The sequence below is a fragment of the Lepisma saccharinum genome, chromosome 23, assembly GCF_977018435.1.
Source record: "Lepisma saccharinum chromosome 23, izLepSacc3.1, whole genome shotgun sequence".
Taxonomy (NCBI): Eukaryota; Metazoa; Arthropoda; class Insecta; order Zygentoma; family Lepismatidae; genus Lepisma; species Lepisma saccharinum.
Genome location: NC_139251.1, coordinates 47,630,957 through 47,650,798, shown reverse-complemented (window position 1 = coordinate 47,650,798; position 19,842 = coordinate 47,630,957). Strand labels below are relative to the sequence as shown.

The window sequence follows — 19,842 nt, the reverse complement described above, 5'->3', positions numbered from 1 at the left end:
AATATGTTCAACGAGACGAGATATTTAGAATGTGAAACAAATTGTTTGGTTGCTAGGCAACATATTGCCAGTGTGAGGTATTAAGACGCCTGGTGCCGCAGCTAAAAAAAAAAAAAAAATAAAGATCTTCCGCAAAAATCGTGTTGCTATCAACGAAAATAATTGTGCTTGTGTACGTTAACACTACTCGCTCGGATATTTTTTTAAAATTTATTCTAGAAGACATATTAAACACATAATGAAAGAAAATATTGATAGAGAAAAAATATTAGCTTGCAACACTGTGCAAGTTTCTGCTGGTAAATCAGACGAAACGAAAGTGAGGAGTGTGTCAGGTGCCTTAAGTTACATAAATTATTTTCTTAAATGAGAAAATGTTGAATGAAAACTAGTGTGCATGTTTGTAATACGGATCCAGAAGAAGTCCTGGAGAAGGATATTTCAAGGAACAGTAATGTAATACAGAATGAAAGGTAGTAAGTACTATTACGATATTAAATTCAAGCAAAAAAAATGCCGATGTGTGTAGTTATAAAATGTGATTATAAACTTTATGAACCAACTTTTTTTTTTAAAATTAAAAATGTCAGGGAATGTACATTTTGTAATATATTTAATTAGCTTTAACTTATTTTGTGAGACGTATCAGCCTTTCGCAGAATTTCACGTTATGAAAGTATATGTACATGACGCTTTATTTTGAGTTTGCGTATATTTTTTTAAAAAACTCTTGCTGTTATTAAGTTTTCGTATTTTAAAGGTGACAAACCACTGTGTTTTTTGCATTTTATAAAGCATTGTACGTGTGCCATTTATCCTTACTGAACAACATGGAAGCAAAAATTTCATACAAAATCATAGCCTGCAATACAAGCTACTTGTTCCAAGTTATTACCTTGAATTATCATTCGCTTCCGTCAATTTAGAGATAGCACCAAAATAACCATAAATTGGCCTTTGTGAAAATGGGATTGTGCAGATAACTGAACTGTATGAGAAATATGGAATAAATGAACCCAGTGTGCATTTCAAGTAACCCACATAGCTTATTTATATGGTGTTTACTTCCCCATAATGTTTGTATCAAGGGGCAAGGTGAAATTATGAATACAAATGGCTGCAGTGATTAACGAGGTTTTCCCCCTCCATCAGCATAATGGGAACTTAGTTCCACTTCCAATTACAGCCCAAATTCTAGTTGTTAGGTTGTGCTATCTTTTCCCCAAGTAACCAACTGTGGTTGGCTGAACATTAGGTCAACCGAACCAAAAGTAGTTGACCAAATTTAAGAACATACCATTTGACAGCATTGCTTTGGCCATGGTGCCAACAGAAAATCAATAGGTGTTTTTTACATTGTACCAACATACTGAAAGCTAATGTAAAGATACGTTTGTTTTATGTTGTATACATTTTATTATGAAGCCCAATATAAACTTTAGCACAAATTATGTATGTAAAATAAAAATTGCATAATTCTTTCTCATACAAATAGTATCACTGTTTACAAGGTACCTTCAAGTGGTAGCACAAACACTTCCGGTAATTATGCAATATCGCTCGAACACCTCTCACTTGTTTATTTCGTTAATTTTAGCATTGATTCTTACATATTCTGCATTGCGGAAGATTCTTTAAGGTGAAGTTATGCGTTTTACCATAAAATAGTGTCAACTTTTCATATTATGACTCATTACTTGTCTTCCTTGTTCCGCTTGGGTAACAGACAATATGGCGTGCACTCGTTATGGATCATCGTGCATGTGTTTTGTCGATTTGGAGTGGGTATGCAGTGTTTCAACCTTCTTCACCGAAAAATACCTACTTTCGTGTTCATTATGTCATCACAAACCATTGACGGATAGCCCCCAAAAACCATTCACGATAGCCCCACGGGCCATTTCCGGGAAGGTTGGGTTAGGTTAGCATAGTTTAAAAAAAAAGAAAAGAAAGGCACGTTTGGAAACACTGGTGTGACTTTCGGTGCTTGCGCCATCTGCAGGTACATAATGGAAACAATGGCATAATGTTGTCTGTTTACAGAAAATGTAAGTTACTTACATAAAAAGTGATTATTTCTTGTTCTGCAGCATTCTATGGTGAAGTTTTCAGTTTCCGCAAAAGAAAATACCTCGAAGAACTTCGACAATGTACAGAAACTGATTCCAGTAAGTAGTTTCTCCTGTAAATTTGAAGAAATCCGTTCAGGCGATATTGCATATTTACCACACTTTCTAAAGAGTTTGCTTAATTTTACGCAATTAAGGTTATTTAGTCTGCACATACCAGTGTTTATGTTAACCTATATGTGTAATGATAATGAACCTATGACCATTGGTATTGAAAACGTCATATATTGCTAAAATTGCAAAATGAGAAAGATTGCAATAAAAAGAATGCAACACAAAAATACAAATAATCATTAGGCTTACATAGTTGTGTGTGTGTTAAGTACTGTTACATTATTTATACAATATCAGACCACAATGCTAAATTTGTAAAAAGAAGAATACACTATTAAAATGCAGCAATTCAATAATCCAGTTTACTACTTGAATTCATTAAGCTTATATAGTGCCATGTCTGTTAAGTGCTGTTTTATTGCTTTCAGTATGTATCAGTATTTTTTTTTTTATGTGTGTGGGGGTTTTGTTATAATATTTTATTCCTGCTACATGCGGTGCTTTGAATGAGCATGTTTATGTGCTTGCATGTGAAAGTTCTCTTTTTGATGTGTGTTGTGCTGATGGATCATCAAATTTTTATCCATTTTACTGTGTGTTAGTACGTGCACAATTACTTTATAAATATATAGGGAATAATTATATAGTATTAATTTTATTTTATCGAAATTATTCTCTACTCGAGAATGACACTGGTATCTCCAGGTTATGTATAGCTTCTACTTTCATTAACGAAATATTATATTTTTAGTGTGTGCTGTTACTGAAATGTTCAGAAAGAAACACTGCCATATACTATTTTTTTAAACTCTAGAATTTACAGTGATATCTTAAATGTGGTCTTAACACGATGAAGTAAATTTTGAAACTCATTTTTCCAGTGTTGGAAACAGCTGGGACAATGTAAGAGTAGGGCTGAGCCGATACTGATGCTGATGTATCGGTACTGATATCAGTCATATTGGTATCAACAAGTATTGGTTGTAATTTATTTACCGATACTTTTCTGGCATTTTGATCTTTCCATGTGGTCCGTGAAAATGCTGCACGACACTTGTGGAATCTAATCATCCTAGAAATTATGCAAAATTCAGACTTACTTTTTATATTGTTTCAATTTTAAAGTAAAAAACTGTATTTTGTGATTACATTACATGCATTTTAATATTGTGATGGAAATCTTTAATATTTTTAAACAAAACTCTTGGTAAATTGATACAAACAATTAGAGCAGAATACTTACACACTAATATTGATCAATATTTTGAACAGCTTTAAATTATTACAATTTTCAAGTATCGGTGGCAATCGGTAAGAGTATCGGCTTAGCCCTATGTAAGACCAACTTCAATTAGTCAACAAGTGCAATCCCAATCTTTTCCACACAAAAACTACTTGGACCAATGGTTCTGGTTAAAATATTAAAGAACATAACCCATGGCACAAGAACCTATGAGGGCCAGTGCTTACCTACTGACTGCTGCCTTCACTTTCACCAGAGGTGGGAGTTCATCCAACCAGTTACGGGGTAATATGTGACCAGCATGATGAACCCCAGTCATTGTTGTGTTTTTTCTATGATGGGTTACACTACTTATTCTTAGCTCCCCAATTTTCACACGATGGTGGGTGGCCGCCGGTCCCATACACAGATGGAAATGTCTGTAGCCTGAGCCCAAAGCTTGCACCTTAAACTGGCCATGATGCAGGATAATGGTTCTGTTCACTTGGGTATTATACACACCCTTGTTGTCTACATGGATATATGCAAGGGTATACAAAACTTAAAATAATTCAGGTGCCAACATTATTTTCTGCAAATACAGGACATGAGAACCTTGCATACAACTAAGAAAAAGCAGCTCATTTTAAAATGTGGTCTTATAACATTTAATTTATTAATTATGGCCGACTCTACCATATTGATTGATTTGCTTTATTTTACTTCACCTTTTGTGCCACTTTTGACTAATTTGCGAAGATGGGGATGAGTGATGATATGATAGAATTGATGAATGAACACTCACAAATATCCAGGCCAGGATTCGAACCCGGGACCCCTGGCGTCGTAGCGCGATGTGCTATAACCACTCTGCCACAAGGGCCAGCAACTCTACCATATTGCTGCTCGGCTAGCAAGAGTGAAACAATTTATAATGGGATATTTATTTTTATGATTTAATTATACATGTGAAAACCTTACGAAAAACATATAATGGAATTTTCCATAACTGAACTTGATTTTTTATTATTTTAGAACTGAATTTGAAAATTCAGGCACAAGGTGAAAGCATTGAGGCATCATGGCAGCTGGATGTCGTGTATTTTTCTACACCTGAATATATGCATGAATCAAACAGAATACTTAGCCTACTCCATCTTTTGAGTTCAATCTATTTAGATTACTTTATGCTGCTTTTCTGTATGTTCTTAGACAGTAAGAAAGTTGTTAATGTGAAACTCTATGATTTGTCCAAAGCATTCGATACTGTATCTCTCTCTGATTTTATGGTTTTGAGGATGGAGCACTGTCACTTTTGCAATCATATTTAAGTGTGAGATCTCAGAGAGTAGTTTTTGAAGAAAAGGAGTCAAATTTGTTACCTGTTAAACATGGAGTGCCTCAAGGATCTATTCTGGGCCCTATTCTTTTTATTATTTACATAAATGATTTGCCATATAACATTTCAACAACCTTGGTCAGTAGTTACCCATTTGCTGATGATATTAATATCTGTTTGAACTCAGATTCTAATAATCTTTTAAGGTCCTCATTAAAATCTACTTCCAATATTGTTCAGGACTGGTGTACTTCTAACTTGCTTTGCATAAACACTGATAAAATCCAAAACTTGGAACTTGCATATAATAGTAATAATCATAATTCAGAGCATTAAAATAATTCTGTCACCTTTTTTGGGGTTTTTAATAGATAATCATTTGGAATGGGAGGATCATATCAGTAGAGTTGAATCCAGAGTTAGCAAAGGGGTTTGTTTAATGTAGGTTAAGATTGTGTGTAAGCTTGAAGGTTCTAAAAACTGTTTATGATGCACAGATACACCGTCACTTAAGCTATGGTACCTTACTTTGGGATCATCAGCCTTCAATAAAAAGGTTATTAAAATTGCAAAAGATATTTGTAAGATTAATGTGTGGTCTTCCAAGCCGCGGCCACTGTAAGTTAAGTTTTGTTAGACTAGGTATTATGACAGCTCCTGCTATCTTTGTATTTCAATGCCTGCTCTATATAAAAGAAAACATCCATATTTATGCCGCCATAGAGCATGTGGGGGGAGGGGTAAAATACTATGGGAGATACGTAGATGTCATCCTCATCATAGGGAATAAAAATAAACGCGATAGCATCTTCAACCAATTGGGCAAGCAAGATCCCAGAATTGGATTTACCAGAGAAGATCTGGCCAACGGAAAGATTCACTTTCTAGACTTGTGCTTACTAAAACCGGACAACAGATTGTAACCGGGGTCTTTCATAAACCATTGGCTGGCGAGCTGTACCTTCATAAAAGATCCCAACATTCGAATAGAACTAAGTCATATGTTTTCCTTAACTTTTTCATTCGCACCGAAAGGCTGTGCAATGACGAAAAAGACAAAGAAAAAGAAGAAGAATGGATAAGGAAGGTGGGTATAAAGAATGGGTATACTATCCGCGACATGGAAAAAGTAGCTAGGAAAGCAAAGAAGATTGTTAGACAAGAACTATCACAAAATGATAAAGATGAAGATAAAACAGAGGTAGGAAAAGATGAAAAGAACACATATTTTGTCGGGATTCCGTATTTTAAGGGTGTTTCCGAGAAAATTGAAAAATCCGTAAGGGGATACGGGATAAAATGTGGGGTGAGAGTCCCTCGGATCATCGAAAAACACTTCACGTCTTATAAGAAAGGGAGGAGAGATAGGCGCGATAACCCTGAAGAGCAAAAGGGAGTGTACAGGATAGTATGTGAATGCGGAAAGGAATACGTGGGACAGACCGGGAGAAGTATGCAAATTAGGTGGGGTGAGCATGATAAAGATGTAAAGGAGGGTATACCCAAGACAGGATTATCTGAACATATATTAGTTAACCAGCATAAGATTGCCAAAAGAGAAGTCGTCAGGAAAATTAACAATAAATTGGACAGGAATGTGTAGAGGCAGCCTATATATGCGCGGATAATAAGAATAAACTCAATAGGGATGACGGGAACTTGGAAGATGGCTGGATAAACTTCTTTAAAAAATGGGATAAAACCGCCGGGAGTAGAGACGAGATGGGCTTCCATGTTACCCCTGAGGTTAGGAAAGCCGCCGAGGTGGAAGTTGAATTCACCTCGGATTGGTGACTCACGAGCCCCAGTTGGGGAAAGACGGGGGGGGGGGGGGGGGTGGTGTTTCCTTCTCCAGGTATGAGCTGACACCGTGCATTCGCCTACCACAAGCACCGATCGGCAGTTCGCCTTCATCAGCTTTGAACATTCTTTTGTTTTTATAGAGTATTGCGCGGTTTTAGTATGTGTATTTTACATTATCTTTTTAGAAAGTGTCTTTTCCTAAAGTGACCTAAATCCTCAACCAACACTTTCTCGATGAGGCACCATGTCAGGTGTCTGAAAATATCGCTTCAACCTGAAGAAACGTAGTTCGACAAATCTCAAGCTCACACACGTAAGTTACTGATTTTTAATCTTTTAACATTTAGTTGGTAATAAGCTAACACCCATCAATTATTGAATGTGTTTAAATACTTATGCACATTATTTGTCCATTTGATGGAAATTATTTTACCACAACATTTGGTTTCATATTACAGAATGGTCTTTTGAGAATTTTTATGAAAATGAAGATCTGTTGATTTTCTTTTATCTTTTCTTTTTTACACAGATCATGGGACCAATGCATATTTTCATTTATTTGGAGCTCTCCTTTGTTGCACTGAGTTCTGGTTCAACAATGGAAATTCTGACTGGACTCTCACATTCAGCACGGCTGTTCTCTTATAATATTGGTGGATCAGCAGTGTGCAGCTTCATAGAATGTTGCGACTTCCTGGAGTGTTGTGATTCGCAATGGATTTATCTTAACTCTACATGTAAGACTATCTTAGAAATGCATTTCTTTATATATTTTCACCATGAACTATTTTATTGTTATTATTTTGAATTTTTTTTCTGCACATCTATTTATTTGTTCTGTTAATTTTGTTGACCTTTACAACTATCGATGGTGGAATTTAATATTTTAGTGAAAAATAGATGTGTGGGGAAAAGTATGTATTACATATTTATAGATCTCCTTTGCTTTTTATTGCTAATATTAATTATTTGTGCATGTATGTACATAAACACACAAGTATCAATGTCTGGGTGAAGCATTGTCATCTAGTCCCATTGCTGCTGCTGTCTTTTTGGACTAAGTCCATGACTCAACATGTTCAGTAATTATACTTGTTACCACCTCTGTTTCTAAGAAAGTTGGATGTTTGACTCTTGATCTCACCACCAAGATTTCTGGATTAATATCGCAGGCTTTCCTTGTATGTTCCATTTTATTTTTCAATCAATGTAATGTAATTTACATTCATCCTCATTGTTGTAAGTGTTGTGCAATGTAGCAAACTGGATCATTCCTTATCGAGTTTGCCAGGCTTAAACATCCTACATAAATCAGGTGTAGCGAACTTGGCTTTTCCTGTCTTTAGTTAAAACTATCAATTTCTAACTTCAAAGAGAAATGAGCTAAAATTTTCGATCCCCTGCCCCTTTCTGCCGTAGGCGTTACAGAGTCAAGAGCAAGCCTTGTAATCAAATGGTACTGGGTTGGATCCTCAGTTGAGGCACAATGTACAATGCCAAACTGTACATTCAATCCCAATTAACCTATCTGAGCATAAAGTGCTATCCTGTTCTATAAGATAATGTAATGCTTGACTATTTAAGAGAAGATGTAATATATATATTAATAATAACCCATGGCACATCAGCCCTCGAAGGGCCTTGGCCTATCTCCCGACTGCCAGTCTCCCTCCCACAATCCTACCTAGAGGTGTGGAGATCTTCAACCAGTAATGGAATGACGTGGGGTCAGCACGTCGATCCCTTCAGCAGTTATAGAAGATATCCGTGAATGGATTACGCTACTCACTCATAGCTCCCCATTTTCCTCATGATGGTGGGTTGCCACCGGTTCTAGACATGGGCTGAGAACCCAGAGACTGAATCCAGGTGGGCTCGAACCCATGCCGTCTGGCAGTTGGAATCCAAAGCACAGCACCTTAGACCACACAGCCACTGTGGAACTGAAATTGAAGCATTTTTGCACAAACATATTGTAATTGAATGCCAAAAACACAGAAGGTGCGTTTTGCCCTCACAAAAATTAATAATTATAATGATACAATGAAGAAATTCACTGGAAAATAATCCAACATAGTAAAAATCAAGACTAAACATACATCACAGAAAAGAAATATATTATATATGTGTGTGATAGACAAAACTTTTTTTTATTTTATTTGCAGATTTGCAATATGAAATTGACAGCAAACTTTATGGCCAGCCTTTTGTGAAGGAAAAAATTGTAAAGCCTCTGAGGGACCATGTCAACAGCATCAGTCCAGAAAAGGCATTAGTGTTGAGTTTCCATGGCTGGACAGGGACTGGGAAGATTTTTGCCAGTAACATCGTTACTGAAAGTTTGTACAGGAAAGGCACAAGGAGTCAGTATGTTCACTATTTTGTGGGGCCACAGAATTTGCAACAAATGCAAGATGCTGCTACATATGTGGTGAGTTATAAGTATGCTTCCATTTTATTATGTGTTCTATCTTATTTTGCCATCTTCGCTCCAGATGCCGTACCCTCAGTGTATGAAGGCAATGAGCCTTCGAAATTAATCCCGGAAAACAACTATCCAATTCTGCAACACGGAAATATGAAACTTCGTGTATGTAATACATAAACCACATTTACCACATTCATCATGAAACATAATTATTTCTACATTTCAGGTATCCAAGCAATAGTAAAATGCTTGATTAATTGCATTAGTGTGGAGAGGGATTACATTGAGAAATGAAAGTTCAAGGTGTCCATAAAGTCCCATTACCATTTCAAACATACACCCGCCGCAAAATTACTTCCAACCTCATAACAAAAGCGCAAAAAATACAGAAAACTCATGTGAAAAGCTATTATTAAGCTATTAGATACAACAAAAAATGCATACATTAGTACGGAGTCATGTTGCCTTTACTTTTGAGAACCATTTGCATACGCTTAGGCATGGAAACACTAAGACTTCGGAAGTATTTAAGTCCATGTCAATGCACCACATTTTGTTCAGTTCTGTTTGGAGGGTCTGTAGGTTCTGAATCTTCTTCTTTCCCAGGAATTGCTTCATACGATCCCAGGAATTGCTTCATACGATGCCAACAATTTTCAATTGGGTTGAGATCGGGGCTATTCCCAGGCCACTCTAACATCTTTATTTTTTGTTCCTCAAGCCATTTCCTTACCTTCTTAGCCTTTTGAAGATCACACTCATGGATCTGAAGCATATCTACTAAATGGTCCTTAAGAACGTTGATATATCGGTCTGCGTTCATCGTCACGTTTTGTGGTAAGAAATATAAACCTGCCCTACCCTTTTCACCTGAAAAACACTCCCACACCATTACAGACTGGCCTAACGGTAGAGACCGTATACTTTGGGTCGTATTGATCTGAAGATGATGGACGTCGAACCTTAGCAGCTCCCATTCAGAACAGTTGGATTGAGCTTTCATCGGAAAACATGACTTTCCTCCACTGTGCTGGTGTCCAGTATGCATATTTCTTTGCAAAAGCAAGATGGTCTTTCTTCATGCGGGTGGTGAGTAGTGGCTTCTTAGCAGCAGTACGACACAACAAATCCAAGTCTTTCTGTAAACGGTGCTGGATCGTGCAAACACTAACATTTTCCATCAGACTCGGGTGAATTTCTTTAAGTTCTGACGCTGTCAGTCAAGGGTTTTTCTTTATTTCTCTCATTAGGAGAGCGTCTGTAGATTTGGTTGTTTTTCTTTGCCTCCCACCACCGAATTTGTGCTTTGGAATGACAGTCGGAGGCAGTCCTCTGGCGGCTGCCAGGACCTTCATTATGGTTGATTTTGAACTACCTGTTTGTTTACATATCATCTTTATCGGGACGTTTTGCCCGACCCTGTGGCCGAGTGGTTAGCACATCGTGCTGCGATGCCAAGGGTCCCGGGTTCGAATCCCGGTCGGGCTTGGTTGTTTGTAAATGTCCATTCATCAATTTCATCATTTCATCACTCATCCCCATCTTCGCAAATTAGCCAAGAGGCACAAAACGCGAAGTAAAATAAACTAAATCAAATCAAATCAATTTATCGGGACCTTTTCACTTCACCTTGCAATAATGCTGGCTTTTTCCACACTACTATAGTACTTTCCCAGCATATCACAAATACACCTGCACAGTAGTCAAATATCCAACACAAATACAATAGGAAAATATCCAACACAAAGTGCACCACACGAAAACACAGTAATTTATCACACACACTACAGAAGAAAGTCACCCTTCCTGTGTCAACTAACAATACAAAATGAAATGAACTCGTTTATCAGCAGTAATACACTGTTACCAGATATGTTCATGCAGAAACAATTCCATGTTCAAAACAAAACTAGATACAAAGCGAAAAATCCAACCTTTCTCTGGCGTGGGCATGTTTTCACGCCCAGACACATGTGCTTCGTCTGAGCTAAAATGCTAAATTTATTACATTATAAATATATGCTTTCATTGATCCTCTACAAATATTTACACTTTGTATAACAAAATATTTCATCTTTGTTTCTGTTGCCAAACAAAAAGAATAAATATGTCTTTTAGGTTCATTTGGTTTAAATTGCCCGCCAGGATAGAGACAGCTTCATAATCTTGTCACCAGGGAAAGAGTTAATAATAATAGTAGCTCTCAGGATGTCAAGACGATATTCCACTTCTACCCATACATGCTGCAGCATATCAGCATCAACTGTTTGCACAGCTGCAATGATCCTTCTCCGAAGTGTAACAAGGTTTGGACTAGAACATTGCATGGGGGCAGATGTCTATCCATCTCCCAGGAAAATGTCTATCCAGAATGTCCCAAACATCATGAGACCAATGAGGGGGTGCCCCATCTTGTTGGAAAATCATGGATGGCTGCAACTCCTCCACCTGGGAAAGTAGGTACTGTTCAAGCATATTGCAGTAAATTTTCCCATTAAAAAAACACAAATGACAACAAAAAAACCAAACTTTTTTGAACTTTAGAACACACTGCAAAGAACTGCCCTGCTCTTGTCATGTGATTTCAGAGTTATGTTTGATTATAATGGTAGCAGGACTAAGGGACACCCGTATTTCTATACATCTAAAATTCTGTTCTGTTAGTCTGAAAAATCCAGTCTCAGTGTGACTTGAAAGCATGTTGTACTTTGTAATCTCTTCTTTCAAATTGTGTTAAACTTGTACATGTAGGTAGGTAGGTGTAGGCTTTCTAAAGTACTTGCATTCAATATTGCAGAGCCACCTACAAGATTGGATCCGTGGCAATGTTTCACAGTGTGCAAATTCTTTATTCATCTTTGATGAGGTGGACAAGATGCCGCAGGAGGTAATGGATGGAATTAAATCTTTCATTGATCATCAGAAAGATGATGGTATCAGCTACAGGTAATAGGTTACAAACTTTTTTACAATATATATCATTGGTATTTCTTGTCTCGGAAGACAGTTTTCTGATGAAAGCTTCAGTTTGAAGTGTTTTATGTGATAGTATAAATTTATTATCGCTGAGCTGATACCACTTTGAACCGATACCAATGCCACTACTCTTACCGATTCCCACCGATACCGATACTTGAAAATTGCAATAATAAAAATTTGTTCAATATATTGATCAATATTGGTGTGTAAATATTCTTATCCAATTATATGAATAAATTTACCAAGAAATTTGCTTCAGAATGTTCAAAAATTACATCAGAATATTAAAATGGATATTATATAATCACAAAATATAGTTTTCGTGCAAAATTGATGCAAAATAAAAAGAAAGTTTGAATTTTGCATAACTTCCAGGATAATTAGTGTCCACAAAAGTGATGCGTGGCATTTTTGCAGACCCGTGAAAGGCCAATATGCCAGAAAAGTATCGGCTGGTATCAGCTCAGCCCTAAAGTTTATGTATGTACATTCTCATACAGAGCAATCCATTGAAGTGTAGACTGCCGTGCCAGTGTTTGTGATATTGACAAGCAAGACACACTCACAACATTGACGCTTGAAGAAAATTCCATGTAGTTTTTGTAAGTTGTATTGTAAAGTGTAGCATTTTGTATTTGTACACAAAATTTGAAATTTATACAACACATAGTAGAATAATTAATTTTCAGAAAAGCGTGGGTTCAAAATGTTACGTTGGCTGTGATATTTCTATTTGTGTGCATACGCACCTAAAGGATTAATTTATAATATGAGTGTGAGTGAACTGGTAGCAGTGAAGATTAACTACACATTGAGAAATGTCATAAATGTATGTTAATCCATTTTAGAAAAAATCTCAATTCATGCATCTTTAATTTTCCAACACTTCTTTGTATGTATTTCAGGAAGAGCATATTTATTTTCCTTTCAAACACTGGTGGAAATTTGATCACTGAGAGAATGCATGAACTTTGGAAAGAAGAGAAAAAAAGGCATGAACTTACAATGGAGGATTTTTCTGACCTGTTTGAGAAAGGTGTATTTGCTGAAAAAGGTAAACCTACTTCATAATTCCAGTTTTGAGAATGTTGAAGCTAAATTGCTGCCTGTAGATAGTGTGTGGACTAATTTTTAAAGAAATTATCTGATTGATTGAAGTTCGAAAGTTGAAAATGCAGGGTGTCTACCAGTCAAGAATGTCAAGAAATCAACAGGTAGGTAAAAAAAAGAAGAAGAAAATATGCTTCTGGTCAAGAATGTTTGCTATTTTTTACAGTACAGTGAATTTTATCAAATCCTAGTACATTTATATAAGAGTGTTCTGGTGAGTGTTTCTTATTTCCTTCACAACATTTAAATAATGGGTGCCCCACTAGCTTTCGAACCCGAAAAAAATGTTATAATTTCTGAACAAACATACATAGGAAAATGAAATTCACAATACACGCACCTTGTTTCATGCTGAACACGAGGCAGGGTTGAAAATAAACACACGCATCAAAACAAAGACGGTAGGTGGTGCCAGGGGAAGTGGTGCGTGTGGGTTAGTGTGATGCGCGAGTCCCTGAATTGCGAGGATGGATCGGTACACCGTATCGGAACGCATGTTCATTGTAAATAAATATTGGATATCGGGATCGTATCAGACTGTTCAACGTGAATTTGGACGCCGTAAAGGACCATTGAAGGTGGGAGTTTGGTGTGCAATTTCCCAACAGCGTATCATTGGACCAATCTTCTTTGAAGATACAGTAAACACACAAGTATACTTACACATCTTCAGTGCATTAGTGAATCGGCTGGATGATGAATAACTGCGTTGTGGTTATTTCCAACAAGACTGAGCGACATGCCATACTTTCAACGTCTCCATGGCAGAAATTGAGTCCTTTATTGGTGACAGAATCATCTCCAAAAATTGTGGCTGCCAAGATCCCCAGATTTGCCACCTCCGGATTTCTTTTTATGGGGTTTCCTTACAGGTTGTGTCTACAGAAACAAACCACGATCACTGCAAGAGTTGCGAAACAACATCGAGAATGCGATTCATGAGATCACACCGGAGACTCTACATCTGACTTTTCACAATATGGAACGCCATATATAAACATGTCTGGACGTCCAGGGAAGACACTTGCAGCACCTGCTGTGATGATCATGTATTCAGCATGAAACAAGGTACGTGTATTGTGAATTTCATTTTCCTATGTATGTTTGTTTGGAAATTATAACTTTTTTTTCGGGTTCGAAAGCTAGTGGGACACCCTGTATATAAACTACATGGTATAAAGAATGGAAGCAAGTATCAAAATAGAACACAATAAAAAATGCTAACGAGCAAGTCAGAAAAGAAAAGGTTTATAGCCTGGTACCACTACTGATAACTAGTTCAGCAGTCAGAAAGGTTCTGTGGGTAGTGCTTCAAATAACAAGCATTTAATTTCAGTGATCATAATTACCCATGCTCTAATTATGCAAAATTACTAATGAATTAGTGTTATTTCCAGGTGGCTTGCATGAAAGTGATGTCACAGGAGGCCAGCTGGTGGACAGTTATGTTCCTTTCCTTCCATTAGAAAGGGGACACGTGCGGCTTTGTGCAAGAGATGCATTTCAATTCAGAAATTTTACTGCTTCTAATGATATGTTGAAGTAAGTAGTTATAGAGCAACAGTTTGAACATTGTAGTGTTTGGATGTTATCATTAAAATATTAATAATGCCTTTTGTAAATAGTTTAAATGTAATTACAAGATGATTAATTTTTGGTTGGATATGGAACTTATACATTGACTGCTACAAGAGATTATTATTGTATCAACAGATCTATAATTTAACCAATCCAGGGCCTCCCCGATGGTGCAGTGGTAGCATCGTCACCTTGTAATCAAGGGGTCCCAGTGGAGGCACGATTACCACTACACCATCAGGGAGGCCCCACTAGTACACCACAACTTAAAGTATTTATCAGGAACTTTACTTTTCATCAAATGTACGTACCATCATTCTTTTTGTTATTCAATAAATATTCAATTTTGTACTTCTTTGACATTAATTTTCTTGCCATGGCAGTTGTTTTTACACAATTTTTAGTAGTTTTAACTACACTTAAGCTAGATGATGAATATTTGCTGTTTTATCCATGATTTTATAGTGTCTTTTTACTATTTATGTAATAGCAATATTTTTTAGTCGAGAAACAAAGAACAAATAGGTATTAATGTTGTCTTTCCTCAGTTTCTTAGTCTGTGGTTACATACAACAATACTCCATACTCATCAAAGAAATTAAGTACTAATTAATTAATTTACGTAAAGGTAAAAAAAAAGGTAAAGTGCTCCCCTGTGCTTAGCACCACGCCATTAAAGCATATAGGGGGTGTGGGGGTAACGCCCCACACTTTCTTGATCCGGTCGTGAGTGGGGGTGATGTGATCAGCATCATGCCCCTGACCACCTTTACCCCCCAGGCTTTCCCCCAGGTACCCATTTTATTTGATGCTGGGTGGGCGCCGGGGCCGCTTCCAACGTTAGAAAAGTTCCCGGATTTGAACCGGCCGGGGATCGAACCCAGGACCTTTAGCATGGTGGTCAGACGCGTTACCGACTGAGCCACCGCGGCGTAATTAATTTACGTATAATTATACTAACGTATTAAAAAGAAATACTTTCATTGTATTTCTGAGACACCACGCTATATTTCTAGATATGTGCCTAGTGATGTGACAAGTTACTATGACTCTGTAACTAGCCTTTGTTATTTTATATTGAAATTATACAAGTATTGGCATCGGTATCGGTAGGAATTGATCTTTGTATCAGTTCAGCTCTAGTTTTTATCTTGCAAAGAGAAGTTAATAATAATAACCCATGCTGCAACAGCCTACCTACCACCATCCAACCAGTTATGGAGTAACATGTGGTCATCACGACAAACCCCCAGTCGTTCTTGTAGGTTTCCGTAACCAGGTTACGCTACTCATTCATAGCTTCCCAATTTTCAACAAATGAGCTTGTAATGTGTAAGTAATAAATAGCATATTTGAACATATTTATAGACTGTTTCACTTATTTTTTCCTGTTTCCATATATTATAATATGACTATTTCAAATGCGTCAGTCGGCTCCACGCCACCCTGTATTTGTATAAATAACAACCTGGACTTCACTGTCGCTGTCCACACCAACCACCACAGCATCCCTTTCAACGACTGCTTCCAGGTAGCGATCATCCATCTCCTACCCCAACCAGCCAACACCTCTGTTCGCACAAGATGGGAGAGGGCCTATATATTGACCATGAGTGCCACCACTCCACCTGGCCTGAACAAGGCCAACCAGTAACGTCCCCACCTTAACCCACCTCTCCCTCCATTCCTCCCAACCCATCCCGCCCACTCACAGTTTCCGACGAGCCTGGTGACGAAACTGTTTTTTTCATTGTACACATCGCTTCTTCTTCTATGGGGACCTGGCAACTCTGCAGGGCCCCAACTTCCGGTTCCGTCTCTTTCTCCTCACACCGATGATGGTGCGAAGTTAGCGAAAATTTTGAATTTTTCTACTGTCCAGTGAGTGTTTCCTTTACCTTCTTTGATTTTTAGTTAGCCCTTTTGGCCCTCCTTGCTTTTATCCATTATATTATATTACAGTCACAGATATGAAATATTTCATGTACTGAAAATAACCATTCTTTGTCTTTTTCCTCTTCAGGGCAGTTGTTGATGCTATGACATACCATCCTACAGATTCCAAGGTGTATTCTACAACTGGATGTAAATATGTTCTGTTGAAAGTTGATGCAATGATTGAAGAATTTAGAAAACATGAAGAACTATGAATGCCATGTGCTTGAAACCTTACAATGATGCAGCTTTAGGATTTGTTAAGTATACCACAGAAGGTGTACTTATTTCTTTAGATATGTGTTTAGCAATATGTTTGTATTTAATAATTTATTTTGTGCAAAAGCCATTTTGCAGCAGTTAATTTATTATTATTATTGAAAATTATTGTCAAACATGCCAGGCTGTTTCTCTCAGTATTAGCTTTGACGCCAAGGCTGTTTCCAGCTGGAAATTGAAATTAGTACTCCACAAAATAATATTTTTATCTTGTAAAGCAATGATGGTAGAACCATGAATAATACCTAGTTTTGTTCAGTATAGATCAAGCTATGTCATGCTAATGGAACATATTTTAAATTATAATTTGTCATCACATGGCTCTGGAACACTGAGTCTAATTATCCTGGAAATTACGCAAAATTCAAAGTTTCTTTTTATTTTCTACCAGTTTTGTGTGGGAAAACTGAATATTGTAATAATAGAACATGTAATAAATAATCTGATGTAATTCTTGAACATTTTAAACCAGTGTTGGTAAATTGATGCACAGTGGAATACTTACACACAAATATTAAGCAATATTTTGAACAACTTTCAATTCTTTCAAGTATCGGTATCTGTGGGAATCGGTGCGATTATCAGCATCGGTATCGGGCCTAATTATAATGATATAAATTTTCTCATCACTTACTGTTCTTTTTTAAACTAAGATAGCTATTGGAACTATCAAGTGCTTCACATTATTTATGCCAAAAACATTGAATGTGCTTATTCTTCAATCATCCAAGCTTGGATTGTCACTCATGTTTTTGAGAATGCAATAAATAGTGATTCATGCATATAATCCAAAGTACAGTAGACTTGCTAATCCTTCTAGTCCTTGCACAGAGAGGTGAAAGGTTACTGTGAATGCATGAAAGACTTCTGGTGAATTCTTTATTAAATTTAATACACGTGATGTATTTTAAAAAATTAATAATCGAAGGCTTCAACATTAAACCTTTCCCGTAATAGATGAACAATAGTTTTTCTTGTATGTACGCATTGCTTGCATTGTAGAATTATTTTCTTGTAGTTTACGGTTATTACAAGCATAAGAAAACAATTTTTTGTTGTGGCGTTTCAGGAGAACACACACTTCCTTCATCAGACATTTATTTTCATTTTCACTAAAGATACAGTTATAACAATGGTTAGCAATTTTTTAAACAAAAAGAATCCGTTATATAATGGATGTTGTCAATGTTACATTGTTGTAATACAGGGTCCATTCTGAAAGTATCTGATACTTTCAGAGCGGACCCTGTATAGCAACCTAACTGTGAAAAGAAGCAGTCTGTTTTATAAGATGGCACGAACACGATCTGGACATTATAAATCTAAACACAAGAACAGGTTCGTCAGCTCACATCATCGAAGAGAAGCATTTGATTAAAAAGAGAAGGTTTTAAAAAGATTAATGGGAAACACAGAGTTGAATGTCTGGGAAGCTTCGTTCATTTCAGAACACTGGAATAAATTAAATAATGAAAATTGTAACATAGATCCAGTATGGAGTTTTCTTTTTCATAAGGAGTAAGCCACCATCTTTAAAATTTCATGTAACAGAAAACATCAAGAAACTTCGTGAAATGACGACTTTGAATTACCTGATGATATTTGGGATTCATAATTTTAAATAAAAATAATGGATCAATTTTTTTTATCTGAAAAAAAAAATAACAACATGACATGACTTTCCTAATGAGGTAATTTGCCTCTGCAGACAAAGTCTGAATTAGCAAGTGTACTACACTTATTTTTTGATGAAATGTTTCCTAGTCATTGTGAAGTGGCAAATGCTGCAAATGGAATTCTGAGAAACAGTTTCATGGAAAACTTCTCTAGAGTATGCACATATGTGATCATTGTAACTTGTGTGGACACACTCGCAAACATGCATAGCAGTTGAAATTGATGTTAGTGTTTTTTGAGAAGTTGATTTTTATTGTTGCTTGTATATGTGAAACAAGCACTAATGCAATTGAAGGTTGTGATTGTATTTTGTGACATGATGCAGCAAATTTGTTTTGTGATATTGCAGTGTTGCTGAAATTGGCATTGTTTATAAATAGTGAAGTAAAACATTTTATCTTGTGTGCTTATTGATGATTTTACCATACCATTAAATATCAGTATCATTCCAATGCCTCTATTGTGAGGTTTTCTGTAAAAGTGTAATGAAGTCTCATACATCAGGATGAACAAATTGTGTTTTCAATGTAACTAGTAAAATGATGATAAAAAGATATTGGCTGCTAATTTTTGTACCGAAAGGATTAAATTTGAATTTTACACAATGATGTTTTATTTATATATATATATATATATATTTCAGCATTGTTATGTTTTTGTTACAATTAATTGTTGGAGGTGCTATTTAATTGAGCAATATGAAATTATTATGGTTATGTGTAAATAAGATTTGTTAGTGAAAACTGTTGAGAAATAAAAGATAAAAATCACATAAAGTATACCTGATACAGTATTATTAATAAGAGAAATATGAACATTGTTTTAAAGTAACAGTTCAAATTGCAAGTTGTACACAGTCACATTCATTTTAACTTCAGTGATGGTTAACAGAAAGCATGCAGATAACATAAATATACTAAATGTTTAATCAATTGTGTTAAACTATAACAAATAGGTAATATTTAAAAGTTCTTATTTTGTATTGCTTTTTTTGAATAAGTTTTTCTAGTCAAAAATTAACAAAATTGGCATTGAATAGGTAATAGAATATAAAAACAGCATGTAAATACAATAATGTTGAATTAATAATTTCGTAATTTGTCATGCACAACACTGGTTTACAGGTGTTAACATTGGTGTTGTGGACTACTCGCTGAACTGAAGCATTTCACCTACACACTTCTGTGATAAATGATGTACATGGAAATACTGTGATTGTTAATTTATAGTGCCTAGAGCCATGCTATTTTTATGTATATATTGTTATTTTTGTCACAATTGGTGTGTGTAACACAAAATAAAAGTACCT

At 36.2% G+C, this 19,842-nt stretch overlaps 1 protein-coding gene across 3 annotated transcripts; it reads left to right on the top strand.

The window, feature by feature from the left end:
* Positions 1-301: 301 nt before the first annotated feature.
* On the top strand, positions 302-18,431 carry LOC146005538 (torsin-1A-like). Of its 3 annotated transcripts, XM_083144792.1 has the most exons (8): positions 302-476; positions 6,733-6,860; positions 7,077-7,284; positions 8,713-8,978; positions 11,773-11,921; positions 12,860-13,008; positions 14,462-14,606; positions 16,666-18,431. In XM_083144792.1, the coding sequence occupies exons 3-8, from the start codon at positions 7,080-7,082 to the stop codon at positions 16,790-16,792; spliced, it is 1,041 nt and encodes a 346-aa protein (XP_083000918.1). In that variant the 5' UTR covers positions 302-476; positions 6,733-6,860; positions 7,077-7,079; the 3' UTR covers positions 16,793-18,431. The 3 variants fall into 3 exon arrangements, with proteins under 3 accessions (XP_083000918.1, XP_083000915.1, XP_083000917.1); XM_083144789.1 differs by lacking the exon at positions 6,733-6,860 and having other exon boundaries at positions 302-473; XM_083144791.1 differs by lacking the exon at positions 6,733-6,860.
* The last annotated feature ends 1,411 nt before the right edge of the window (positions 18,432-19,842 follow it).